The sequence below is a fragment of the Lasiosphaeria miniovina genome (assembly GCF_030549165.1).
Source record: "Lasiosphaeria miniovina strain SMH2392-1A chromosome Unknown B0T26scaffold_6, whole genome shotgun sequence".
Taxonomy (NCBI): Eukaryota; Fungi; Ascomycota; class Sordariomycetes; order Sordariales; family Lasiosphaeriaceae; genus Lasiosphaeria; species Lasiosphaeria miniovina.
The window spans coordinates 1650018-1676088 of record NW_026848225.1 but is presented as its reverse complement, the minus strand read 5'-3'; the positions used below and the strand labels follow the sequence as shown (position 1 = coordinate 1676088).

The window sequence follows — 26071 nt, the reverse complement described above, 5'->3', positions numbered from 1 at the left end:
GGCTGAATTCGAACCGGCGCTCTCGGGTCTAGAGCCCCGTGGATTCCTTGAGCCTGTCGATGTCCCTCCCTCTTGTGCTTCGGAAGAGAAGCCCACAGCTACCTAGATACGCAAAGGTTGTTTTAGAACGAAACAGCCAATGGCAATTAACAGACAACGCACCAGTTATGACATGTTTCCAAGCACCAAGGTGCCCTTCACCAAAACAAGCGGAGGCTCATGAATTGTAACAGAACCCAGAGACGCAAATAGAAGCACAAGTTATAAGCGAGAAGAAACGCAAATTCGTATTTCAATCTCTATTTCAGCTAGAAACTAGAATTATACATGACAGAGCTCGTCTCCTGGCCCAAATGTCCAGCCTCTGCTGGCTACCAAGCAGCCCTCCAGGATTGCGCCGATAAACAATGGTGACGACGGCAAAGAACTCGACGCCATTTGTTTCGGTCAAACGACCACTATCATATCATGCAACCTTTGGCAAAAAGAAAAAATAAAAAGAGGTCCCTTGACCTCGCAAGTCGTTTCCGCGGCTCTGTGAGTTTAGAAATTCTGCTTAGCCGAGACCGCCCTCCCCCTTTCCAAAGCAAACTAGATACCTGACAAGAGAAAAAAGCCAAAATTGTTCGATGACGCGCAACCCCCCAAACTCCGCATGTCTATGGCGTCGTGGTATGAAATATGTACGGTACATGTATGCCAGTGCAGATCATAGAAGGAAAAAAACCCTATCCCATTCCAATATCCCCGCCGTAGGATGCTTGTCCAAGCAAGGCAAGGTATAAAAAGGGGCAAGTCAAGTCCCCCAATAAACAAAACTGTATATATGAAAGTGAGAGAGACAGGAAGTAGAAGCAACAGCCTGCTATGCTACCGTCACGGCCATGATGCTGTACAAATGAGAGTCCAGACTCCCTCCAAGTTTCACTTACCTCGTTCAGCGCACTCTGTAGCACTCTTCTCCGTCCTAGCAAGATTCACTCACTGCTATTCGCGCAAGAGGCTGAGGGAAAGGTCATCTGAAGTATTTAATGCGTCAGACATGGATGGATAGTCCAATACCAGAGACTGAGTGCGACTTTCTGTCACACACATGTCGTCCGGCCAAGAATCGTCAACTGTGCCGCCGACATGATCGCTGGTTTGTGATGACAGCGCCGTCAAATTCATCGACAGTGTATAGTTTGGGGCTGATACGGATGTCCAGTCGGTGCTCCCGCTCTGGTTGCTTTGTGTACCGAGAAAGGGGTCATGTACTGGTCGTTGGCTTGGCGCCGAGAGAAAATGTTGACTTCTCTGAGGTGCTTGTTGAGTGGCAGAGCGGTATATTGGGGATCCTCTCGGCTCCAAGTTCCGGCTTCCAACAGGGAGTGTATGCTGGAAAACCATCATATGCTCTGGCTGCGTCCGGTTCATCATTTCGAGATTGGGAATGAGCGGCGGAGGAGCCGGTCCGGAGGTGGTTTGACTGGGAGCTTGGGTTGCCTTCTCCCAGACTTTTCTCCCAAGTATCAACACGTAGGCAGTAGGAAATTGCCAGTCGACAGCCTGCACGTGAAGGGTATAGTTCGTCAAGCTCAGTGCTGGGATATCACAGGTGATGGTCGCCCAGTGTGTCGGTTCTCTATAGCCCACCGGAGTCAGAATTCCGAGTTTCCTTGCTTGCGGAATGGGCTGCAAATCCAAGCGGAGCCTTCTCGCGATAGACTCATTGATGAGGGCATAGTCATAGCCTATGTCGAGCAAGGCTGTTCCATTCATGCGGTTTACTGTGACGCTCAATAGCTCGTGCAGGGTGTTGATGGGACCTGGCCTGGACTGAAGATCGTTCGGGGCCGTTGGCGATAAGGGTCTAACCGCCGACACGTGTAGAGGCCTCGCCGGGTTGAAGGCAGCGGAGTCTATCCACTGATCATGAGGGTTCAGAATCACCCATGGCAGTGGGTGCGACGGCGGAGAGTTGTGAGCATTGAAACCAGGCCTTGGTGGCACAATTATATTGTGGACAGGATAGGGGGATGACAGTTGGGATTCCGGGGTGGAATGGAAGCTTGACCCTTGGGTATAGCTTGGTCCTTGGTCACCAGGCGGTCTCTCTGGTGTGATGTGTGAAGCTGGGCGGGTGGGATGCGATGTGGTATTCTGAGGCGTAGTGTTCTGCGGCAGATGGGGCATCGGATCCGAGAACGTTGGTTGCCATTGGCTCGAGTGAGCAGCCCTCGCAGGCGTGAGGGGGAGGTAGTTTTGTCCTAGCCCTGGCTGCCTCTGTGATAATGGAGACTCGACGGTAAGGTATGACTGATGCTCCCGTCCGGCAGGGTGAGGGTCCTGTCTGTGGTTCATGACGCGATGTCCTCTCCGTAGTGGGTGGCTGTAGTGGATAGTGACCGAGACTGAGAGGCGGGCAAGAGTCACCTCAAATAATGAAGTCGATCAGAAATGGAGACTCCTCTGTGCCCCCAGAGGGCGTATACCGGCTCGTCGAGAAGAGAGGGCGGTAATGCCGTCCGTAAGGACTAGACCAGCCTATCTCGGTTGCCTTGTATTCAGTTGACGTGGTCATCCCCTGAAGCTACAAGCAATATGCGTAGTATAGGTGGTAGGAGAAGGAGAAAGTGCGCGTCCTTGGGCTTATAGGCGGGGGCAGCGTAGATAGCCGGAATATCAAGGTGCCAGTGCCAACGCCAATTCCAGTACCAGACCCAGGAGAACTCTTGAAGCATATAAACTTTCATGGGTATATGCCACTGAGTCAGAGTTATTGGCCGGTTACGGAGTTGCGTGGAGGTGGTCTCGGTTTGAGCTGCCCGGGTAGTATATCTGTTGAAGGCCGCAGAGAGCAACAGATAATAAGACAGGAGTAAAGCGCGGTTTGCCGCAGGATGGAAGGTCCTGGTGGAATTTGGCTTAGACACTCCATTTGACCCGTCTAAGTGATTGGGTGGAGGAATTGGAATTTTGCTTCGACAATCAACCTCGAGAACCGCCCGAGCTCAAATCGTAGAGTTTAGAACGAGCCGCGTCACTGCGCGGCGGCTGTGTAATTTCAAGTTCATCATCATGTGTGGTGGCGCCTTCCTTGGCGCTCAACTTCCACACACGTATTTTGCGCTGACGGAAGTAGCGATCTCGGCTTTTAGCCTCAACCAACAGCCTCACAATTTTCTTCGGCCGCCTTTCCTCGCTTTTTGACGGCATAGAAGACGATTTCACAGCCATTATGGGTACCCGCGGAGATGAGGGTGGCATGTTGGTGGTGATCAGGTCGCCTCACTGGGATTTGCCTCCGGGTAGCCTTACGCATTCCCTCCTCTCGCGAGCCGCACCTTCCGTACAAGGTCTCCTACTAGGCATGCCGATAATACATGATGCATTTGTCTGAGCCTGTCCGCCTACGGTACTTAGGCAGGTACGTTCTAGGTCGAGGCACGGAAACTCGTGTCCCGGGAGATATGCCCTCTTCATTCTTGCTTGACCTTGCCCCCGGTCTTCAATTAGCTACACGTTTAAATGCCGAACCCATACCCATCTCATTTTCATTTTCTGGAGCAGATTGCATGGCGGTTGGTAGAATTTACCCATCTACCTAAGGTAGGTAGATGGCAGGTGCTGGGTGCTGGAGAGCTGACGGCAAGGCTGCCAACCATCCGCTGGTCACCCTCTTCCACATTGAGATTGACCACGCACCGGGACCCCACCAGAGACCATCCTGGCACTATTAGAACCACTATACTCATCCACCGTGACGGGGCGTCTGTCACAGCCTCATCTTTTTTTCGGGAGAGATATTAGGGAATATGGTTTGGTCTTTTCCGCGCAGTCACAAGTTGGTGATCTGCGCTCGCCTCACCCTCACCGAGATGATGCCCACTCACTCAGCCACCGCCGTGGATTTCCGTAATCTATCTCGCTAGAGCCGCGCAAGACTTTCGGATATCTCTCGGAGCTGGACGCAGCTGGGCGCAATCCTATGCGTTTATAAATTACGGCTGTCCTCATGTTGAGGGATTTTATTTCGGCCAGCTGATTCCCGGTTGAAGCCGCCTTCTGCCCCTTCTACTATCCGACCACACATCTTGATAATAGCTTCGTTCCGACTGATGTTCCGCGTCGTTGTCGTTTGACAACCACCTCCGTTACGGGCTCCTAGTCAATTTTCCTATCAAACCATGCGTGTCAATGGAAGCACGACAAAGCAGCGCTGTGAATCCCTGGCTGCACGACCCATGTCTCCTTTTCGCTCGTCCCAGACCTCCAGGCAGTGTTGCCCAAATTGCAGCAGAGTCTCGGCTTGAACCTGGCGTCAACTTCCCATACCTCCCCCAAGATCAACATTGTCGCCCACGCCATTCCCCCGAGTATACTCCCAACTTCACTCTGTCCTCCCCGCCTCTTGGGGACCCCAGAGTCGACTTCTTGGACGGCTGTGGCACTTTGAACTCTTCCTTCCCTCGCCACCAAGAACCCAATCCTGGCTATGCATCCTTCCGGTCGGGTTACGGAATCCCGTTCAACGCATCAACAAATGGCACTTTCTATCATTCCGGTCCCGTACCACCCCCGAGCAGCATAGGCAGCCTGTGCCTCCGTGTTCTCGATGTCCACAGCACCGTTGTGCTCCAGAGACCCATGACTGGTGGCGACTCTCACAATGGGAATTCCTGGTTAAATGGAGCTCCGCAGCTCAGAGACCGCTATACATCACCCTCGCTCAACTCGAGTGGGACACCGGCTGGATATCCAACATTCAGCCTCCCGACAACACATCGCACGACCATGTCAGATTCTTCTCTTCCCGCCGAACGAAGTACGCCTATTGATGGTGATGCTGTCTCCCACAAGTCTCCGTCGGCCAAAGAGGCTGGATCGTTCAAAGCCTCGAGCGGACAGATTACATCGCCTGGTGGGTTGCACAGTCAGCAACAGCAGCATGTTGAAACCAATTCTCACCTCTCTCCCAAGAGTGGTCCGCTTCGCCGGGAGCAGTGCTTGAGCCATAGCCAACCAGATGTCGCTCATGAGGAGCTTCGGTTTTCCTGTGACGAGGATGAATTTAAGCACGGCGAACAAGACTACTCTCACCTTTCAGGGTCCAAGCCAGGACCCGAGCAAGATAGTTACTGGAAGTGGAATAGGGAGAGAGAGCAATTCTACCACAAGAATGATGAGACAGGAAAGGAGACATGGTGCCCGAAGTGGTTTGACTAAGAATTGTTCCTCTTGACCCATCAGAAATGACTGGAACCCCAAACACCACTGGCACCTCACAAACTCCTACAGATCAGACGTTGGCTATGCTTTGTGTGGCTTTGGGGTAAAACAAAATATACTTCGCCGCAGGCAGTCCCAATCTCTCTAGTCCTCGGACGTTCACCAACTCTTCCTATTGTCGCTGAGCCGCAGGCCAAGGACATTGCAACTCAGGTGTGTGTCTAGTTACAGTATCCAAACAAAAGAAAAACCAATATTCAAGTCTAACCATCATTGTGAGGCTTTGTAGGGCTATGGTTCTGTTGACAAGGTTATGAAATTTTCATCTGAGGAGGGGGTAGAACCGTGGAAGCTCAGGCTTCAGCCATGTTTTTGCTATTAGCGTTACTAACAGATAATAATTGTCGTCTCTTTCAGTCCCTCTGTCTCCTTGGCTCCAGTGGTTATCGTCCACATCAATTAGGCCATTCACCATGGCGTGCACGCCAGTTAAACCGGCTTCTAAAAGTTTGATAATATGAAATTAAATTTGTGTTCGCTTCTGCAAATCAGTTGTGCAAATGGTATCCGTCGAGACGTTTAATGATTTATGTCATAATTCTCGAGGCTTCTTGAAATCCATTGACCTAGATTATAGTTGCTGTTGTAGGAATTACCGATCAATCAGGTCAGCGCACGGGCCACACCCGCCCAACACGTGGTGCAGCACGTGACCGCGGGACACCCTGACAGAGCGCCTTCATGTCCCCGTAGTTCGTGATCCTTTTGGTAGACATAGAAGAATACGAGCAACACAGCCACCCCACCCTTTCGCAGCGGTTACTATAGTGACTAGCACGAATGACCTTGTCATTCCAACAGTCGCGTTTGGCGATACAGGAGCTCTCGATGAAGAAGTGTATGTTTAGCCCAGGCAGAATAAACACATGCCGCTTACACACTCAGTTATTTCCTAGGTGTATCCTCCTTTCCGCAAGGGAACCCAACCAGGTTTTTGAGAATGTTTAAAAGAAAAAAGCAGTACCCGATAGCACGCCGAGAACATAAAAAGGAGGATTACGTTGGCCAGGGGGTAAGTGGGTGGATAAGGTGCGTAGAAGTTAGTACACACACTGGGCTGTAAGCAAGACAACCCCTAGGTTAGGTAGGTACCTAACCTTGAGATGACTTGAAAGCGAGCTCAAACCCAAAATCCTGCCCGTGTGTCCATGAACTTAACTACTACCTACATACCCGTGCATCTCGCCGTGGAGAGGGGGGTTGCACGCGTTGCTTTGTGACAGATTAGCTAATCAATCTCAAAGAGTACGAATTGTTATGAGAAAGGTTACCTCATAAGCTAAACTAACTACATAGGGATATCCGGGGTAGCTTCCAATATTTGTTAACATTTCCCACAATTTACATTAAACAAGTTCAGAGGCCGGAAAAGGAGCTCACACTGTAACTTTGCAACGATATTGTTGAGTGAGCGGTTGGATGCTAAACTATACCCAGCCATAGCCATGGGTTTATTATCATGAACGATGACGTTGACTTCACTTAGATACAAACTCTCAGACACGGAACCGGATCACAGAAAGTTTGATTCATGATTAACGAGGTACGGTTGCAGTTTATTGTGTATCAACGGTCGCAAATCTGTATGGCTGGTAATATACTTATACAGTTACATGCGGATCTCTCCACTCGTGATATATGCCGACTCCAATACACCACCTGCCAAACACCGGTAAAATCATGGGCGAACGTAAAAAAATCCTGAAGCTATGACTTCTTTTGGAATGCCAGCAAAAACAAATGGGGAATCTATGTTATTAAAGTTCGTCATGGCCCTCGGGATCGTCATCCTCAGCACCAGCCTCGCCTTGTGAGTAAAGCTTGCTTGTGATGGGGTAGGCCACGTTGGACAGCTTCTCCTTCTGCTCTTCAAAGTCCTCGGTAGAGGCAGTGGCAGCGTTCTCCTCAAGCCAGTCCTGGGCCTCCTTGACGGCGTCCAGGATGGTCTCCTTGTCCTCATCGCTGATCTTCTTGCCTATGAGTGGGTTAGTAGCTGGTCTTGACTCATATAGGGCGTGAAACTTACCAAGACCCTCATCGTCGTTGGCCTGGTTCTTCAGGCTGAAAGCGTAGTTCTCAAGGCCGTTACGAGCTTCAATGCGCTCACGAGTGGCCTTGTCCTCTTCGGCATACTTCTCGGCTTCGGCGACCATGCGGTCGATCTCCTCCTGAGTGAGACGGCCCTTGTCGTTGGTAATAGTGATAGACTCGGCCTTGCCGGTACCCTTGTCATGGGCCGACACCTTGAGAATGCCATTGGCATCGAGCTCGAAGGAGACCTCAATCTGGGGCACACCCCGGGGGGCCGGCGGAATGCCAGTAAGCTCAAACTTGCCGAGAAGGTTGTTGTCCTTGGTCATCGAGCGCTCGCCCTCGTAGACCTGAATAAGGACCACCGGCTGGTTATCGGCGGCCGTGGAAAAGATCTGGCTCTTGCGAGTCGGGATCGGGGTGTTACGGGTGATCAGCTTAGTCATGACACCGCCAGTGGTCTCAATTCCGAGCGTCAACGGGTTGACATCCATGAGAACGATTTCCTCAGTGCCCTGCTCGCCGCTCAACACACCGGCCTGAACAGCAGCGCCAAAGGCAACGGCCTCGTCGGGGTTGATACCCTTGCTGGCCTTCTTGCCGCCAAAGAACTCCTCGATAAGAGCCTGCACCTTGGGGATACGAGTAGAACCGCCGACAAGAACGATATCGTCAATCTCGGACTTGGCAACCTTGGCATCCTTGAGAACCTGCTCAACGGGCTTGAGCGTCTTCTTGAAGAGATCGTTGTTGAGCTCTTCGAACTTGGCGCGCGTCAAGGTCTCGCTGAAGTCCTTGCCACTGAAGAAAGACTCGATTTCAACACGGGTAGACATCATGCTTGACAGAGAACGCTTGGCCTTCTCGGCTTCACGCTTTAGCTTGCCCATAGCCTTGGCGTCGGTTGTGACATCGACACCGTGCTTCTTGTTGAACGTCTTGGCAAAGTGGTTGATGACACGCTGGTCGAAGTCCTCACCACCAAGGTGGGTATCTCCGGCAGTGGCGAGAACCTCGAAGACACCCTGGTCGATGGACAGGAGAGAGACATCGAAAGTACCACCACCGAGATCGTAGACAATGATCTGACGCTCGCCATCGGTCTTGTCCAAGCCGTACGCAATAGCGGCGGCGGTGGGCTCGTTGACAATACGAAGGACGTTGAGACCAGCAATCATGCCGGCATCCTTGGTGGCCTGGCGCTGGTTATCGTTGAAGTAGGCGGGGACGGTAACGACGGCGTGGGTGACCTTCTTTCCGAGATAGCTCTCAGCAGTCTCCTTCATCTAATCAGGGGGTCAGCTTATGTCCCACGCGAAACGGCTAGGATCACATTGTCCAGGGTAGTGATTGAACGTACTTTTCCGAGGACCATGGCCGAGATTTCCTCGGGGGTGAAGGTCTTGTCGGCTCCGTTAACTTGGACCGTGACAACTGGCTGCGAAAAGTTAGACTTCGCCATCGATAACATTACAACCTTGGAAGGCTCCCCGGCTTGCATGGGGTGCGGTTTGCCACTACGTACCTTATCGTCCTTTGAAGTGACACGGAAAGGGAAATGCTTGATATCACTCTGAATATCCTTCTCCGAGAACTTGCGGCCGATCAGACGCTTGATGTCGAAAATGGTGTTAAATGGGTTTGCCGGGGCCTGGTTCTTGGCCGCATCTCCAACCAACCGCTCATCGTCGGTGAAAGCCACATATGAGGGGGTGATACGGTTTCCTGGGGCATGTTAGTTGCGTTTGGCCGGCGATTGGAAGAGCACATAGGTAGGTTGGCTGGTGCCGGCAGCACGTACCTTGATCGTTGACCAAAATTTCGACTTTGCCTTTCTGCATTACGCCAACACATCTTTAAATACGTTAGTCTCTTTGTGCTTTCAAACCCAGCCGCGTATCTAGAGCCCCCCAGCGCAATTGGTGGCAGTTCCTTCGCCGCCGATTTGATTATCTGCCCCCGCAAGTGCTGAGGCACACCGAATTCTGGCGAGGGTGCAGGGGGTTCGAAAATCGAACTTACGAGTATGTGGTGCCGAGATCCTAAAAGAACACGTGTTAAGACGATTTGGACTGAGAAAGACCAAGCAGAGTGAGGATTGAAGACTTACAATGCCAATAACTGTTCCGTACTCCTGGACATCGTCGCCCTTGACCTGCTGGACAAAGCCCATAGAAAATAGCAGGCCAAAGAGGCCAATGATGCTGAGGCCGAGGGCCCAGCTCCGCGATCGAGGCTCCATGACGAGAGCCCTGGGTGGGAGAAAAGCGAACCCGCTACTTTTCGAAAGCGCAATGAAGCGAAGCGGAAGAAAGGAAGATGTTGTCCAGCGACAACAATGCACGCCAACCTATTGTCTCCTCAAGAGAGCGTCAAGGTTAGAAGAGGGGGTTAAGGAGACGGCGTGGGTGGGAGAAAGAAGTCGTGGGTTGTAAAGAAAAGGGTGGGAAAGAAGAGGCGTTGGCCTTTTGAACCTTTGCAACGGAAAATTAAATGGAGATCCGGAAATCTGTCCTTAATGCTGTCGCTTTGCTGACAAGCCACCTCTCAATTTTCTATTTGGCACTGTACAAGCAAGCACCCGCAGCGGCGCGCGGGGCGATTAGCTGCTTGCCTGCCGTCCCCGGCTTTCAGGGGTTGGATTTGGGAACGAAGGTACCAGCTACACGCAGCCTTGGGCCAAAATCCCACCCAGCACTGCGTCTCCTTGGGTTCTGTGTACCTTTCAGTTGCCTTCTGTTACTTTCTTTGCCCCATCCGCTTGGGGCGATCAGCGTCACCGATAGCAATGGAATCTCCCCCTCACAGAGAATGAGATGAAAACGACAAACAGAATAAAACAACCACTTCTCGCTGACTCGGGGCGCACACTCTGCAGATTACGAGCTGTCCTTGCTTGTTTTTTTTTTTTTTTTTTTTGAGACGAGCTCCTAGGTAAACTCTCTTGCATCGGTATGCACCTCACAATTTCTTTCACTTTCGGTGCTGCAGGGACGATTTATTAACACGCGCCCGCTGGGTCAATCCTTTGTTTTTGGTATCGTGTCTTTGGTCCTGGAAAGCAAATCGAAACACCCCTTGTTCCTGACAGAGTGGCCTTTTTGTTAGTGTGGGCTTGCGGCTCGTCTTGTTGCGGCTGTCCTCCCCCGCAAGGACAAGGCGGCAGGGCTGCTACCCCCGCACAGCCCCGGGGGCGTGGGTGCGCCTGGCAAACAAGCATTGGGCCATTTCCATTCACGCACACACAGTCAACAGAGGTACGGATATACCACAACTGGCTCTCACAGAAGACAGATATCATTATCGACTTTAGTCAGCGATACCTACTCATTACTGCCTTCCTAAGGCATTATTAACAGATCACTATAAGCTCTTACGCGTGTGGGACCGCAATGTCTGGGCTGGCAAATACAGTAGTGCAGTACGCCCGAGTCGTAAACGGCTGCCTTTGCTGCTGAAAGCGTGTCCTCTTCCTCCCACCGCTCTTCAGATAAGAAGCTCAGGGGTTTCAGGGGTAAATCACAGGGCAACCAATCCATCCATATTCGGCCCCAGCCCTCCGTAGACTTTCCCGGGTTTTGAATTTCGCCATCTACCTTACTCGTTGTAGCGTAATGGACCACGGCTGCAGACATAAGAGGCACTTGACTATTAATTATGTCGAAGTTCGTAGAAGGTTCCAGTTGTCCGTGCAAGAGAAACAGGTGGTCAATGCCCCGGGGGAAGTTGGGCTCACAGAAGGGATATAGCCTTGATACTGATCCATACAGTATGGTAGTGGCGTAATACACACGATACACGGCATGGGTTCTCTCGTAAACGACGTGTGCTGCTGTGACTGAGCCTCAATCTTTTGTTCTAGCTCTATTCTAACAACCCAGCTGCCACAGTTTCTCCACCACTTCTCAAGACGACCCTCTGCCCAGCTTCTAGCGGCACCGTCGAGTTCAGTTTCACCACGACCCTCGCTACAGTTGCCGGCTTTGCGATTTTTGGCTTCTTTTTTACCACCGCACCCGTTACCTTGTCCAAAAGCGCCGTGATGGACTCTATCCTTCCCGCGGCATGCAGCCTACCCCGATGTACATCCACCTGCATTGGCATCAAAAAGTCGAAAGCCAGCGCTTTGAGAGTGAACGTGTCCAGGCATTCGATTGGCTTCGCCGGGTCGCAGATGATATCCCCCACTCGTACGTGAACCTGATCGATGTTGGTCAGGTGGAGTACCGCGTTCTGGCCGGCCACTGCCCATTCCACCGGTTCCTCATCAACCTGGAGCGACTTGACGTATGCCTTCTCTCCGCTTGGTTGAATTAGAAGCGGATCGCCCGCCTGAAGAGACCCGGCGTCGATTCGGCCAGATATTGAGATCGGGCTCTGTGGGGTACGGAAAACCTCTGAAATGGTCATCCGTAGTGGCTTGGCCAATGCTCTTGCGCTCGGCTCCGAGTTTTCGAGTTCTTCCACAAGTGGCGGGCCCGTGTACCAAGACGCCGCCGGATCTGACGACTTCCGCACTAGATTATCGCCATGCAGACCAGACACGGGGACGAAGGTGATGTTCTTTTGTTGGAACCCGGTTGCTGATAAAAAGCCAGAGACCTGATTCTTGATCTCGTCAAACCTCTCCTGCGACCAGCCGACAGTGTCGAGTTTGTTGATTGCCACAATGACCCTCGAGACACCCATGCTCCGAATAAGCAGCGAATGTTCTCGTGTTTGGCCCTTGAGACCGGATTCGAAAGCGCCAGTGCTTGCATCTATGACAAGTATCGCGAAATCGGCTTGGCTTGCCCCAGCAATCATATTGGGAATAAAGTCCCTGTGACCCGGTGCGTCTAGGATTGTAAAAACCGTCTTGTCGGTTTCGAATCGGTTGGTGGCAATGTCGATTGTGACACCCCGGGCACGCTCTTCCGTCCTTTGGTCCAATATCCAAGCGAGGGCGAAGGAAGATTTCCCAATCTTCGTTGCTTCTTGGCGGAGTTTATCAACTGTGCGCTGATCGACGACATTGAGATCGAGGAGAAGCCGGCCCATCATGGTACTTTTCCCAGCGTCCACGTGACCGACAACCACAAAGCTGGCAGCTTTCTTGCTTTTGCTCCTTTCGAATTCGGAGAGCACGTCAAGATTCCGGCTTTTGGGGAGGGGGGCGTCCTCAATCTTCAACCCCTTAACATCGCTGGCCACAGCATCCAGGGAGGAAGCACCCTTTTTCTTGGTTTGGGTGGCGGCCGTCTTCTTCCCAGCTATATCAACTATTAGTATTTACATTAGCACTGACCCTTTCCCATGAGCGAACCTTTCGCCTGCGCTGCATAAACAACGTCATCCGGACTGGGTTTGGAAAAGGCCTCGAGGACAGAAGGTGACAAATCGGTGTAGGTCAAGGGGAAGACATCCTGCAATTTCTGTTTCGGCGATGCTAGAGGAGGCCCGAAGAGAACCTGGGCAAAAGCAGATGGCTGTGCCTTCTCCGGCGTTGGTTTTGGTGAGTCCGCTGTGGCTGCTTTCGCATGCTGGCTGTTCTCGAGGGCCATCGGAGTAGATTGGCTCAAGGGCTCGGATCGTCCAGGTTCAGCGGTGGTCAAAGGCTTACGACCTTCAGCAGTCGACTCTGATGTTTTGAGACGTTTGCCAAACGGTCCATCTGAGGGAGCGTTTTCTTTTTGCCGATCTTGTTCCTCGACGGAGAGCTGTGTCATCTTGGTTCGTGTCTGCTCTAGCTTCTGCTGGGCAGCTCTTTCCTCTGCCTTCTTCTTCCTCGCGGCTGCGAGCTGCTGGAGCTTGGACATCTTTGGAGGGGAACCTGATCCACCGAGCAGCCCGATGCGAGGCAGCAGCGGCGGGATGAAGACGGTTTCCCGGTCCTTCGGTATGTTGCCCCACGGAAGATCCTTGAAGAGGTGCGAGAAGTCCTGCCGAGGTTGCTTTGGGCCGCCAGCAGTAGATAGATGGCATTGCAGTGAAAGTTCTTCCGCTTGACCTACTGTCAACGATGTTTGCGACCAGGGTAACTCCAAATGGACAGAATAAACGTCCATCGTGCCACGTCACTCGTCGACCTGAGACGACCCCGCAGTATGTACTCTGGGAGCTGCACTTGCTATATGAATGGGCTTAAGAAAGGTATACTTACTCGAAGGATTGGGAGCGGGTTTCGCCGTCTTCTGGGGCGGGTTGATGAACTTCTTGATAAGGTATTCGACAACCTTATCTGTGTCATAGTAGTAGTGCCAAAGAGACTCCTCGATCTGAGCAACGCTGACTTTGGCAGCCTCGACACCAAGAGCAGTTTGGACAGTGATTGTGCCCTGTGTCATAAGGGCCCGGTCCTCGGGGCTAAGCTCGTCTTCTTCCTCGCAGTAGCCATCGTAGTCATCCAGGACGTCTTTGTAGTCGAGGTTGCGAACCTCCTGATGGCGAGACATTTTCGCAGAGCGTGTCCGAGCCCGGAAAGTGTGTGCAGATGAAGCGGTTGTATTGACTTCGACTTGATGGAGCAGAGAGATGTTCAGGCTGTTGTGTTGTTGTGTGGTGTATAACCAAGAGTGGCCCGAGACAAGGCGGGAACTGAGTTTGGAGAAGTGAAAGTCCGAGTGTGTGTGACAGGGAGAAAGGTGAGAAGCGGGAATGGGTGACCAAGTATTCATAGAACCGGGGATGTGGTCAAATCATGTAGATTTGAGTATGCCTTCTCTAACGGCAAAAGTAAAGAAGATAATAACTCTAGTGGTCCCGCGCTACCCCTCAAAGTGTAAATTCTTGGCCAACGAATTTGCAGGACAATTTCGAGGTTTAAATCGACGTGTTTCTTGAGGTTGAAATCGTAGCCAAGTTCATTGCAGCTCGGGCCTGATCGTGGCGGGGTTGAGGTTTGGGCCATTGCCAGAGCCCCGCTATCATGGTTTGGGCCCAGAGCAAAAGCGGTGAGCGTCAAATCGCGGGGCTCCTGAGGCTGGTGCGCTCCGGAAATTTTGGCTGGGACTTGACCCAAGATTCTGCCAGACGCCACAGCAGGGGCGGGGGATTGCGTTGCGTAGTGGCTGAATTTTTTGAGATTAGAATTTGAGCTTTTGGCGATCGAAGATGCCTAGCGGTGGACATCAGAGCTCTTCCCGGCGCCCTGTTCATCTCGACAAACACCACCCCTCAAAATCTCCTCCGAAGTTGCATTATCGCCCATCAAAACTCCGCGCAACTCCCAAGATACAAGAACACGACCCAAAATGGCCATGAGTACGTTAACCTCCGGCTGTTGGCAGAGCGAAAACATGCAAGAGAAAACTAACCGAAGCGTCGTTTAGATTTGGATTTGTCAAATGGTACGCGGTGATGCTCGTTTGCTTGGTCGCTCGCCTACTTTGGTGCTCCTGTGCTCCTTGCTGACGCAATGCTAACAAATGTGGTCTACAGCGGCGGTGATGAAGGATGAGCAGGGGCGGCCCTTCATCGTTGTCAGAGAGTCAGTTTGCTTGCTTCTACTCCGTCGAGGCTTGTACTCTGTTGCTGACCCTCTCTGCTTCTCTCTCTAGCCAGGGAAAGAAGAAGCGCCAGTATGGTAACGAAGCCGTCAAGTCTCACATTCTTGCCGCCCGGACCGTCGCAAACATTGTCAAGACCTCATTAGGCCCCCGCGGCCTCGACAAGATCCTCATCTCCCCAGATGGCGATATCACAGTAACGAACGATGGGGCGACAATCCTGCAACAGATGGAGATTACCAACCACGTGGCCAAGCTACTGGTGGAGCTCTCCAAGTCGCAAGACGACGAGATTGGTGATGGCACCACGGGTGTAGTTGTCCTAGCCGGCGCCCTGCTCGAGCAAGCGGCGGAGCTCATCGACAAAGGCATCCACCCCATCCGCATCGCTGACGGCTACGACCAGGCTTGCGACATTGCGGTGGCGGAGCTTGACAAGATTTCAGACGTTATCGAGTTCAGCAAAGAGGAGACGACAAACCTGCTCAAGGTGGCGAGGACAAGCTTGGGTAGCAAGATTGTCTCCAAGGCGCACGACCAGTTTGCCAAGATTGCCGTGGACGCGGTGCTCTCGGTAGCAGATCTAGAGCGCAAGGACGTCGACTTTGAGCTGATCAAGGTGGACGGCAAAGTCGGTGGCGCACTCGAGGACACGCTGCTCGTGAAGGGAGTCATCATCGACAAGGACTTTTCGCACCCGCAAATGCCGTCTGAGGTCCGGGACGCCAAGATCGCCATCTTGACGTGCGCGTTTGAGCCGCCAAAGCCCAAGACGAAGCACAGGCTAGACATCACTAGCGTTGACGAGTTCAAGAAGCTGCAGACCTACGAACACGAGAAGTTCGTGGAGATGATTCAGCAAATAAAGGATACTGGCGCGAACCTAGCTATCTGCCAGTGGGGTTTCGATGATGAGGCCAACCACTTGCTTCTGCAGAATAAGCTTCCTGCGGTAAGATGGGTGGGCGGTCCCGAGATCGAGCTGATCGCCATTGCGACAAACGGTCGCATCGTGCCTCGGTTCGAGGACCTTAAGGCCGGGAAGCTCGGCACGGCTGGTATTGTCCGCGAGATGACGTTTGGTACAACAAGAGAGAAGATGCTGGTGATTGAGGAGTGCGCCAACACAAGAGCCGTGACAGTGTTTGTCAGGGGCAGCAACAAGATGGTAAGTGCTGCCATAAATTATGGTCTCCATATTGATCTCTAGGGAGATGCCGCCTGCTAACTTCATCTCTCTCTCCAGATCATCGACGAGGCAAAGCGCTCTCTCCACGACGCTCTGTGCGTCGTGCGCAACCTCGTGCGCGACAATCGCGTCGTGTACGGCGGCGGCGCGGCCGAGATTGCTTGCAGCCTGGCAGTCGAGGATGCGGCCGTCAAGACGCCCGGGCTCGAGCAATATGCCATGCGCGCCTTCGCCGAGGCGCTCGACGCCGTGCCGATGGCTCTGGCCCAAAACAGCGGTCTCAACCCCATTGCCACCCTGGCCGAGGTCAAGAGCCAGCAGGTCAAAGACCCGGCCGGCCGCGGCCGCCTCGGAGTCGACTGCATGGGCGCTGGCTCCAACGACATGAAGCAGGCTTTTGTCATTGACCCGCTCATTGGCAAGAAGCAGCAGCTCATGCTAGCCACGCAGCTGTGCAGGATGGTGCTCAAGGTGAACAATGTTATTATAGCTGGTTCGGGCGACGACGACTTTTAAAAAAAAAGGCCGAAACGTGGAAGGCAGCAAGCAGCAATAGATATGACCCTCGATAAATAAAACAATAAAAGGCGGGCGTTGACAACGCCTGGGGATCTTGTATTTACTTGCATGAACGGAACCAGGCGGAGGGTTGTCTAATAGCGAGTTCACGTCATCTTGTCTAGAGATGCCTTTTTTTTTAGAACCAAAAGTCAAGTTGTAAAGAACACACTGCTCCACGATCTACAGTGAGAAATATTGCTTAAATAGCTAAACTCCAAACCTAAGCTAGGCTCTTTTCTACCTGAATATATCCGTGGGTTAAAGACAAACAAGGGGTAATTGTTGGAATGGCAAGGTCATCCGTGCTAGTTACTATAGTAACCGCTACGAAAGGGTGTGGTGGTGGTGTTCATCGTATTCTTCTGTGTCTCTCGAAAGGATCACGAACTACGGGGACACGAAGGCACTCAATCAGGGTGCCTCCCGGTCACGTGTTGCGCCACGTGTTGGGCGGGTGTGGTCCGTGCGCTGGCCTGATTCCATCACTCTTTTGCCTGTTAGACCAATCACAGCCCTGCATTCGCATAAGCTTAATTAAGCCGCGTAACCCTGATTGAGCCGCATAACCCTGATTGATCGATAATTCCTGTAGTAACTAAGATAAAAACAGTAAATATAGATATTGTAGCCATGACAAGAAGAAAAGAACACCACCCAAACCCCCCTCCCCTTAAAAACATAAAATAAAAAAAGAGAAGACTGATGTTTACTCGAGAGTTTGCCTCGTAAATAAGGGGGAGGAGCAATAACTTTTCCTGTGTGAATGAGTACTAATTTCTTGCCAACTTTTAGCTGTCTACTAAATTACATTATGGTGTTTTCGCTTCGCCCGTTCCATGCAGAAAGGGGTTTGAATAAAAAAAAGGACAATACGCAGACGCTTGCTCATCCGGCCCCAGGATGCCTAATGATACTTGGGGGGAAAAAAGTTGAAAACAAGCCCAGAAAAGCAAAGTCATCACATGAGGGCCAGCTTGTCGCCGGCCTACCTGAGTGGTTGGCACTCTCAAGGATTTCCAAAGCCTTGGGAATTTTCCAGTGCCGTGGCCAGCCGCTGTCGAAGAACCTCCTTATCCTTGTACGAAGGAAGCAACAAGATCCCGTAGCATGTGTAGGACGTAGGGAGGTGATTGTTTTCGCCATCGCCATTCCTCTGTATGATAAACTGAAGTTTGTCGATTCCACCTGAAGGAACGCGGTCGCTGGCCGTGACGAATTCGAGAAGCTTGCGCTTCATATTATCGTCATAGCGCTTAACTATGCTCCAAAAGTCTTTCACAACGCGATCTGTTGGGTCATATCCCACATAGCGAGCAGTTTTCCTCAGCTTAGCAATGTCTATGTCCTGTACGCCCTCGACAAGAGACTGCAGGATGTTGGAAGAAAGCAAGGTCAAGCTCTTCGGGTGGAAGCACATGCGAAAGCCGCGGGAGAAGGCTTCGAACTGCGGCCTTACAGACACATCCGTAAGGTAGCGAATGTAGTCGTGGACGTACGCAATGCGGTTGGCACTAGTAACCATGGGCGCGTCGTCTGGCCCCGGGTTGCCGAGAGTTGGATCAGGACCGGAAGAGGCCCCTGCGACTGTTTTGGGAAATTGCGGCCACTCTTCTTCTGTGGAAGGCGATTTCATCTCTCTGGAGACGTGTGAGCCGAATACCTCTGCCGAGAACTCGTATGTGACACAAAAGATATCCTCAACAAGGCCGGCCTTCTCGTTATGATCCAACAATTCGGTGAGCGAACTGGCCAGTTGAGGCCAGCCATCGGCGATATGAATGAGATCTGTAACGGGCTCCCCAAGAATTTTACGATAAAGTGCCTTCGGGAAGGTCACTGGGAGCGTCAGACCGTTGTAGACGGCGAGGGAAACAAGCAGGCCAACCAGCTCAAACTTCCACAAGGGTTCCATCGACCCCGGTACGAACCAGGCCATGCGGGTTCTGTCGTCGACGGTGAAAATACAATGCCCAGGTTTCATGATCTCTGCAATGGCCACCCGGAAAAACTCCTGTTGGATTCCGCCAGAGTCAATCCCTTCCTCGAACGATTCTTTGCCGAGGCGAACCTTGATTGGCTTCAACAGTTCTCTTTCTTCTCTTCGCCACAGCTGGTTGAATGTGTCACGAACAATGTTGTCTCTGCTGATTTCAAGCATCAGGTACTTCGATTCCGCCGTCTTCAGGCGGTCGTTGAGAACGTTCTGATCGTGTCTGTTTATACTTAGTCGAGAGATCACGACCTCTATCTTGTCCTGTAGAGACGTAGCCTCCTCGAACGAGCGCGCCATTCTTGAAAAGTTGATGGAACGGAAGTAAGTGACCAGCGTTGTCGGGTTGAACAAGTAGGGAAAATCCAGGAGATGCATTTCCTGCTGGGTCCGAGTGTGAGAGAGCCACAATGTCGGCATTTGCATCACATCCAGCCTATCGCCGAAGAATTCGGATAGGAATTGGGTGTCCTCAAGCTGTAGTTCGTGTCGTTTGTTATCTAAAATAGTAACGTTAGCTAACTGACTATCTTGTGAGGAGAAGAGGTAACATACGCATAGTCTCGACAAGAGCTAGAGCGCCACCGAATGGCCCATCGCCTGGAACTTCGGGATTGCCATCCCAGTCGCTCATCATAACCATCCTTGCCCAGTCGAGTAGCAGTATCGGGACGCGGGCTTCGTGGAGAGAGTTTTCGCTAAGAGTGAAGTTGCAGATGTAGATAGCATCCCTATTGCGAAAATCCAACTGTGAGAATAACGGAGCAAGGACGTCAGGTTCTTCGTTGCCGTCGCCCTCATAACTTGATTCACCCATCGCATCGTAATAACGACGCGTACTGATGGCGGCGAATAAGCGCTTAGCCAGCCGGAGCGCGAGGTCGTCAGAAAAGGCATCCTCGTACTGAAGGCAGATATCAAGCAAAGGATCAGCTAATCTTTGTGATGTGAATTCGCTTCTGCCAAGGATCATGCCCTGGGCCCTGGTTCGGGACACGTCATCCAGCTTTTTCTTGCTCGCGACTACCGGGGCTGCAGCTATCAGGGCATGCAGGCAGATGGACATCAGACGACCTGCTTCTGTGTTGGAGAGCGATTCTTCGTCCTTTGGGAAGAGCTTGGCTGTTGGGGAACGGAGTGATTGAAGCGATTTTGGGGGGGCGAAGAGGCTGGCAGCAGCCATCCAGAGGCTATCAAACACGAGCTTTGGCGCAACACGCGTCATCCTCAACATGCAGTACCAAAGAGTGTGAGAGTCGTACAATTGACCTTTCTTGGTAAACGACCGAATTAGGAGTTCCGGGTTGCTGAGGACATAAAAAAGGGTCTGCTCCAGGAACAGCTTCCACTCTAACTTTAGGTCGGAGCGGTTTATGTCCAAAGGTCGTGACTTTCGTTTTAGAGGCTTTCCCTGGCGCGTATCTCCGGTGTGGAATCTCTTGATGGATGGTGGCTCAAGCATGTGCTTCTCGGCCGCTCCATCCTCCTGAATGACATCGCAAATGAAGTCCACGACCTCAACATTGAGCTTCGATAGAGCCTGAGGTAGCTCACTTTCGTCCTCTGGCTCCGTCTCCGGGTCAACAGCTTGGAAAGAATTGCTGCTGCCCGACCTGGAGACAAAAACAAACTCACCCGGACTGCTAGACTCGCTGCCCCCCGTTCCGTCCATTTGGGTTCGGTTGGCTTTGGGCTTCAGATCGACAGGTTTCGGGGGCGGCATCTTCTCTAATGAGACATCGTCAAAGAAGCCGGCTGACGACAGCTGAGATATCGGGAGGGATAGCTTCGAACTAGTCGACTTAAGACCCCGCGCACTCTTATCCGTTGGGCCGCCATTAGCGCGAGGAGACTTCAACAAGCCCGAATAGGGGTCGTCGCCCAAGGTTTCCGTGGCAAATGGGTCAATGGAGAGCTGGTGTTTTGGTTTCGAGCCGGACGGCGTTAAGACCTTTGTATTTGAGTTGTGACGCTGTACTCCGGATCTAGGGGAAGGCAGCGAATCATGGTTTAGATGGTCACCGTTAGGGCCCTTTTCCGTTTTGTTCACCTTCTCGCGGACTTCTTTCCTAGCGTGCCCCTGCTCGGATGAATGGGTTAGAGATTGGGGTGGTAAAGAGAAGGGCTCGTTTTCCGGGATAGAATATGGATTTGATGCCTGAGACTGGCCGCCTTTGAGCCCGGACTGGAGGTCTTGGGTCTTCCGAAACATGTCTTCTATCGCAGCCGGGGTAAGCCACTCCAACATCTTGAAAGCCACAGACCCAAACACATTTGCAGCAAAGGAGCGGTAGTCTTTGCTAACAGGTTCTTCGGACACAGAGAAGGACGGACGAGTGGGCTGCTTTGGGACGTTGCCTGTTTTGAGAGGGCTTGTTTGGGGCTCTTTGGGGGCTCTTGAGCTAGTCGCACTGCCGCTACCACTTCCGCTCCCGCTGCGCGTCCGAGCAAGACCTGATTGTGTTCCAATCACAGGACTCTTTGGAGACACGGCGACTCCAGCAATGGCCTTTCCCTTGACCGAGGCGCTCGAAATCTGGTCTTCACGCAGGGACGGCTTAGGATTCGGCACGAAAACAAGTTGGTTTAGGGCAGCAGGGGGGGCTTTGACGGGTCTCAAGCTAGGACACAATCCATTCTCAGGGTTGTCCTGACTTGCTTGGTATATTGCCAGAGCTCTTGCGCTTGTGGTATTGTACCTCCGGGTCGGGCCGCGACCTGCGAGCCGTTTCCGGTATGTGAAGCAGGTTGGTGTCGAGCAGTTCTGGGCGCCACAGCCATCGCGAATCTGCACGATGAACCTTTGGGGGTGAGACATGTTAGCGGTGCCTCCAAGACGGACGACGGGGCACAACTCACTTCTGCACGAGCAGCTGGAAATTATGTCGGCGCGTGGCCCTGTGTATCGAGTATACCCGCTTCGGGTTCTCGATGTCCTCGACCAAGTCTCTCAGCTCGCTGGGTGCGTCACAGGGTAGTCTTGCAAAGCGCGCCTCCTCCCAAAGCCCGGCTGCCAAAATATCCAGCTCGCCCATGCCGCCTTTGCTGTGGCCTTGGTATTGGCCGTGACCATTGCTCCCAGCAATACCACGGCCATCGGGTGGCCGAGGGGTATCTGGAGTCATGACATGGATCAATATCCCGGCGGAGGATTCCTATCAGGTGTGGTGAGGTTGGCAGGAAGGCAGAAAGGCAGGAAGGCAGGAATTATCGGGACTACTGCAGAGATTTGGTTCGAGATGCAGACTTGGTTGGCTCGACCAGGCAATTCGAAGCTGGCTGGACGAGGCAGTATGTAGGTATGAGAAGTGAACCAAAGTTGTATGTATGTACAGTACAGTACACGACGAGAGCGCTAGCGAGTGGCGCAATAATAACGAATGCGGTGCGATTGATTTGATGTTCAAGACACGAACTGCACCGGGGGCATTCTACACGTAAGCTTGAGCACTCGACGGCCTTGAGGCTCTGTGGGCGAACGGACGTACAGTACGTGCGGATTCAAGCGCGGTTGGTAGTTGTTGCCAGGGGTTGTCGCTCCAGGGTGGAAAATCTGGGGGAAGGATGGATCGGGACTCGTCGTCGATCTACCTGCGTTGTTGCGCTGCGCCTGTGGAGGCTTGTTTCCAGCCCCGGCCCGTCTGCCTCACGCTGGCTGCTGCTACGACTTGACGAAAATGATGGGAGTCCCGGATGAGTCAGCAACGGCCGTTGGTGCTTTGAAAGAATACCGTACAGTACTGTACATAACTTACATCATACACCATCTTGCGCGTCCCCCGTCTTTCACCGACAATGGTATCAGCTGAAATGAGACGGTCATAAATTTTTGTATGACGGCTCATAAAATATAGAAAACTTGGAGTGAGGCACAACTACGGTCAGGGAGATGAATCACAAAGGATCATATTCAGTGAATTTCCTCTCGCTTCGGTCTAGAACCAAGGTACCTTGGTAGATAGACCAGTTACTGGATGTTTATCAATGAGACTCTTCAAGATGCAAGAGGCCTTATGACCTTGCGGCTCGCTTTCAAAGTTTTTATTTATCAAGGGGCGGCGGTCACTCTTGAAGCCTCTAATAGAATTTCTTAGTCTTACCTCCTAAAGGTCGGTCTTTATCCCCTCTTAGAAATACCTGGGAAAAGGATTTCCTGGCTGCGTTCATCAACCTAATCATGTCTCTTTTTCAAGTACGGAGAGCCGCACCAACAATTGTTCAGCGATTGGTTTGAATATCCGTCCCCTGTATTTCGGGGGTTCAATATAATACATACTCGAAACAATGTTATAATACTCTGTACTAGCATACCAATTCCTTGCCAAACAGTATTATGTGTGAAACCCGTGACGATCCAGGTTTCTTCAATAGAAGTTAACTAAGGTAGACTGTCGGTTGGTCAGACCAACAGCCTCGGGATCGCTTTAGTGAGTTAGGTACAGATTACCGTTTGAGGACAGATGGAAATACGGCTAGAATCCACACCAATAGGTGGATGCTCCAACCAGGTGGATGGACGGCAAGTAAGGGCGCCCAGGAGGGAGGGTCCAGGGCTTGCGCATGCCAAGCACCGGAAGGCTAGTAGCGATTGGGCTGTGACGTCGTAAGTTGTGCCTGAAAACCCCCACCAAAGCGGAGGGGAGGGCTGGCTCAAGAAACCGCCACTAGAAATTATTCAGCGGCCGTTGTGGTCTTTATTACTTTATTGCACAATCCCTTCACCCTCTCGCCCACTTCAACCGTCTCTGGGTAATCGCCCACAACCAAGATCGATCACCAGACTGCCCAGCCGCCAGCAGCCGGTATTCCCGCCTCATCACTGACTTAGCCGCTCCCCTTCGGTCCCCAGCCAGCCATTCCCAAACATCACGGGGGCAGCAATAGCGCCTGTGTTTGTTGCGGTTGCATCACAAGATCCCCGCCATTGCACGCCTCCGGTCTTGCGACCACTCCGTCCCACGCTGACTGACCACCGTCTCGTCCAAACATTTTGATGGACAGGAACAAAAGCCCTGCCTCTGATTATTAATAGATCACTCTTGGGTTTCCGCCTTCCCGGTCTCAAAACTCAAATACAAGTTCCATTCCGCGGTCGCACTGCACCTGCAAAAGAACCTTTCCGCCAGAGTCGATCAATCCGATACCATGGCGACCATCTCGGGCAGCAGGGCCGTCCAGGGCAGCGATGCTGCCGCCGACATTGGAGCCTCACACCCGTATACCTGCAACACATGTCTAGTTGCCTTTCGCAACAACGACCTTCAAAAAGGGCATATGCGGAGTGATTGGCAGTAAGTGTTTCTGTCGGACAAGTGCCCACGCGCCCAACATACCGAGACTTATTATCACTCACAGCCGGTACAACCTCAAGCGCCGGGTTGCTTCTCTGCCTCCCATCACGTCCGAGACTTTTACAGACAAAGTCCTACAGGCCCGCGCTGCATCGACGGCCCAGGCTGACAAAGCCGGTTTCGAGAAAGGGTGTGACATCTGCCAAAAGTCGTACTTCACCGAGAATGCATATCGAAACCATCTTGGGAGCGCGAAACACAAGGCAAAGGTTGCTGCCGCACCCTCAAGTTCAAATGCCAAGGTCGACGACGAGGCAAGCTCCATGGTGAGCTCGACATTTTCGTTGGGAGAGCCAGCAGACGACAAGTCGGAGGTTGATTCAGATGCCGAGGAGGAGTTCAACGAAATGGCCGAGGGACTGAAGAACACCGGGCTGCAAGACCGCAAATCTCCCGTCAAGCGACCTTCAAATCCCCGCCTGTCTGCCGCCGCCAACCGCAAGGTAGATCATCCTGTGTCACAGACGGCAAGTGAGCCACCGTCCAAGTCCGCGACGCCCTCAACGGCTGTCCCGGGCGCACCCAAGGGTGCCGTGGCGGACCCGTCTCTCAAGACGTGTCTGTTCTGCAACTACGAATCACCAACCCCACCACTGAACGCCCTTCATATGGAGCGGATACATGGAATGTTTATCCCGGAAAAGCCGTATTTAGTGAACCTGGAAGGATTGCTGGGCGCCTTGCAAGAGCGTGTTTTTGTCTTGAACGAATGCCTTCTTTGCAGCAAAGTGAAGGCCAATACGTACGCGGTACAAACACACATGCGAGACAAGGGCCATTGCCAGATTCCCTTTACGACTACAGACGAGCAGCTTGAGATCGGCGAGTTCTACGATTTCCGCAACACCTATTCGGACGATGAAACGTCGGATGATGAGTCCGAGGATGAGTCAATGGAGGACATCAAGCCAAATGGAGGTGCCAAGCTTGGCGCCAGACGGTCGTCCAAAGCCACTGGCGATGGCGACAAGAAGATGGAGGATGATGGCTGGGAGACGGACAGCTCTGCATCATCACTCGACTCCGACGATCTGCACGCTGTCCCTGCCGAGCAGCACTACCACCAATATGCCCGTCTTGATAAGCACCCGCACCACTCGCGCGACGACCAGCGTGCTCACCGCCAGCGCGATGGCTTCCACGCTCACAACCACAAGCGTGCTCACGCCGTCTTCTACGACGAGTACGAGTTACATCTGCCATCAGGCAAGTCTGTAGGCCACCGCTCGCTGAACAAGTACTATCGCCAGAACTTGCACAGCTACCCATCCCCTGCGGAACGTGAGGAACGTGAGGGGCGCCTGGCAATTGAGGCAGCAGAGGCTGCCGAAAACGAGATGGACGTGGATGGCGACAGTCGGCAGGTTGCTGTCCGCGACAGTGCCGCTCACGGTCGTGCCTTGGTAAACCGTGACCTTGGTGGTCTGGGTGGTGCCGGCGCCACAGATCAGAGTATGGCGCATTTCAAGGGCATCATCATGAGAGGTCGCAAGAAGGAGTTCTCAGGGCAGAGGCAGAGAGAGGTGGGTCACAGCAAGAGATACTTCAAGGAAGTGCACCGTAACCCCGTGTCATACCTGCGTTAAGCTGGGTGTCTACTCTGCGTGGTCGCTCCCGGGGGTTATGTGTAGTTTGCGCAGTCTTCTTTGGAGCCTTTTGGTTGGTAAGAAGCCCGGTGTTTGTTAGCTTTGCTTGCCATACCCTGTAGCATTGCGGATGCGCGGATGCATTGAACATAAGACTGCATATAACCCGTCCAAACAACTGGCATGGTTCTCTTGTTTTCCCCCTTTTCTTTATCTTGTCTAATTGGCTTGGGGTTAGAGTACGATAAAAATAGACCATTATATTTCAACAAAATTAAATGCAATGTCCTGAGTGATCATTGCACTACCCCGGTGCCGGATGCAAAAGCTTCTCAAGTTTGCCGGATGGCTATGAAGACATTCAGGGGGTAAACGGTCTCTAATATAAGGAGGAAGTAAAGTTGAAAATTAAAAACAGGTAAAAGGGTAAAAGTAAAGGAGAGTAGGTAAGAACACTCTAAATTGTAAAGGTGGCTCGCCTTTGGTGTGTACAATCGAATCCTAGAAAACAATAGGTTTGAGATTCTCTATGCTGAGAAAGAGACTCACACCAAATGCTTTTCTCTGGAGGATGGAGGTGCAGCTATCAGAGCCCGTAACACAGG

At 52.3% G+C, this 26071-nt stretch overlaps 7 protein-coding genes across 7 annotated transcripts; 3 read left to right on the top strand and 4 right to left on the bottom strand.

The window, feature by feature from the left end:
- Positions 1 to 886: 886 nt before the first annotated feature.
- Positions 887 to 2444, bottom strand: B0T26DRAFT_407329 (uncharacterized protein). The gene has a single exon (XM_060434847.1). It carries the CDS (start codon positions 2341 to 2343, stop codon positions 988 to 990), a length of 1356 nt encoding a protein of 451 aa, XP_060292777.1. The 5' UTR covers positions 2344 to 2444; the 3' UTR covers positions 887 to 987.
- Positions 2445 to 3985: 1541 nt separating this feature from the next.
- B0T26DRAFT_407308 (uncharacterized protein) lies at positions 3986 to 5295 on the top strand. The gene has a single exon (XM_060434846.1). It carries the CDS (start codon positions 4180 to 4182, stop codon positions 5206 to 5208), a length of 1029 nt encoding a protein of 342 aa, XP_060292776.1. The 5' UTR covers positions 3986 to 4179; the 3' UTR covers positions 5209 to 5295.
- Positions 5296 to 6808: 1513 nt separating this feature from the next.
- Positions 6809 to 9795, bottom strand: B0T26DRAFT_814141 (heat shock protein 70 family). The gene is made up of 7 exons (XM_060447349.1): positions 9413 to 9795; positions 9325 to 9344; positions 9104 to 9156; positions 8828 to 9027; positions 8663 to 8740; positions 7298 to 8588; positions 6809 to 7246 (listed from the first exon to the last, which is right to left on the bottom strand). The coding sequence occupies exons 1-7, from the start codon at positions 9542 to 9544 to the stop codon at positions 7029 to 7031; spliced, it is 1992 nt and encodes a 663-aa protein (XP_060292775.1). The 5' UTR covers positions 9545 to 9795; the 3' UTR covers positions 6809 to 7028.
- A 1371-nt stretch (positions 9796 to 11166) lies between these two features.
- B0T26DRAFT_742903 (P-loop containing nucleoside triphosphate hydrolase protein) lies at positions 11167 to 13736 on the bottom strand (the record flags this gene model as incomplete). The annotated part of the gene is made up of 4 exons (XM_060444184.1): positions 11167 to 12554; positions 12608 to 13235; positions 13371 to 13411; positions 13445 to 13736. 4 exons carry the CDS (start codon positions 13734 to 13736, stop codon positions 11167 to 11169), a joined length of 2349 nt encoding a protein of 782 aa, XP_060292774.1.
- A 483-nt stretch (positions 13737 to 14219) lies between these two features.
- B0T26DRAFT_721656 (chaperonin Cpn60/TCP-1 family) lies at positions 14220 to 16973 on the top strand. Its single transcript, XM_060442559.1, has 5 exons — positions 14220 to 14544; positions 14613 to 14630; positions 14722 to 14770; positions 14841 to 15957; positions 16036 to 16973. Exons 1-5 carry the CDS (start codon positions 14535 to 14537, stop codon positions 16492 to 16494), a joined length of 1653 nt encoding a protein of 550 aa, XP_060292773.1. The 5' UTR covers positions 14220 to 14534; the 3' UTR covers positions 16495 to 16973.
- A 572-nt stretch (positions 16974 to 17545) lies between these two features.
- Positions 17546 to 21564, bottom strand: B0T26DRAFT_742901 (uncharacterized protein; the record flags this gene model as incomplete). The annotated part of the gene is made up of 3 exons (XM_060444183.1): positions 17546 to 19029; positions 19085 to 21330; positions 21389 to 21564. The coding sequence occupies 3 exons, from the start codon at positions 21562 to 21564 to the stop codon at positions 17546 to 17548; spliced, it is 3906 nt and encodes a 1301-aa protein (XP_060292772.1).
- A 2110-nt stretch (positions 21565 to 23674) lies between these two features.
- Positions 23675 to 25466, top strand: B0T26DRAFT_652753 (C2H2 type zinc-finger-domain-containing protein; the record flags this gene model as incomplete). Its single annotated transcript, XM_060438394.1, has 2 exons — positions 23675 to 23820; positions 23885 to 25466. The coding sequence occupies 2 exons, from the start codon at positions 23675 to 23677 to the stop codon at positions 25464 to 25466; spliced, it is 1728 nt and encodes a 575-aa protein (XP_060292771.1).
- Between the last annotated feature and the right edge of the window lie 605 nt (positions 25467 to 26071).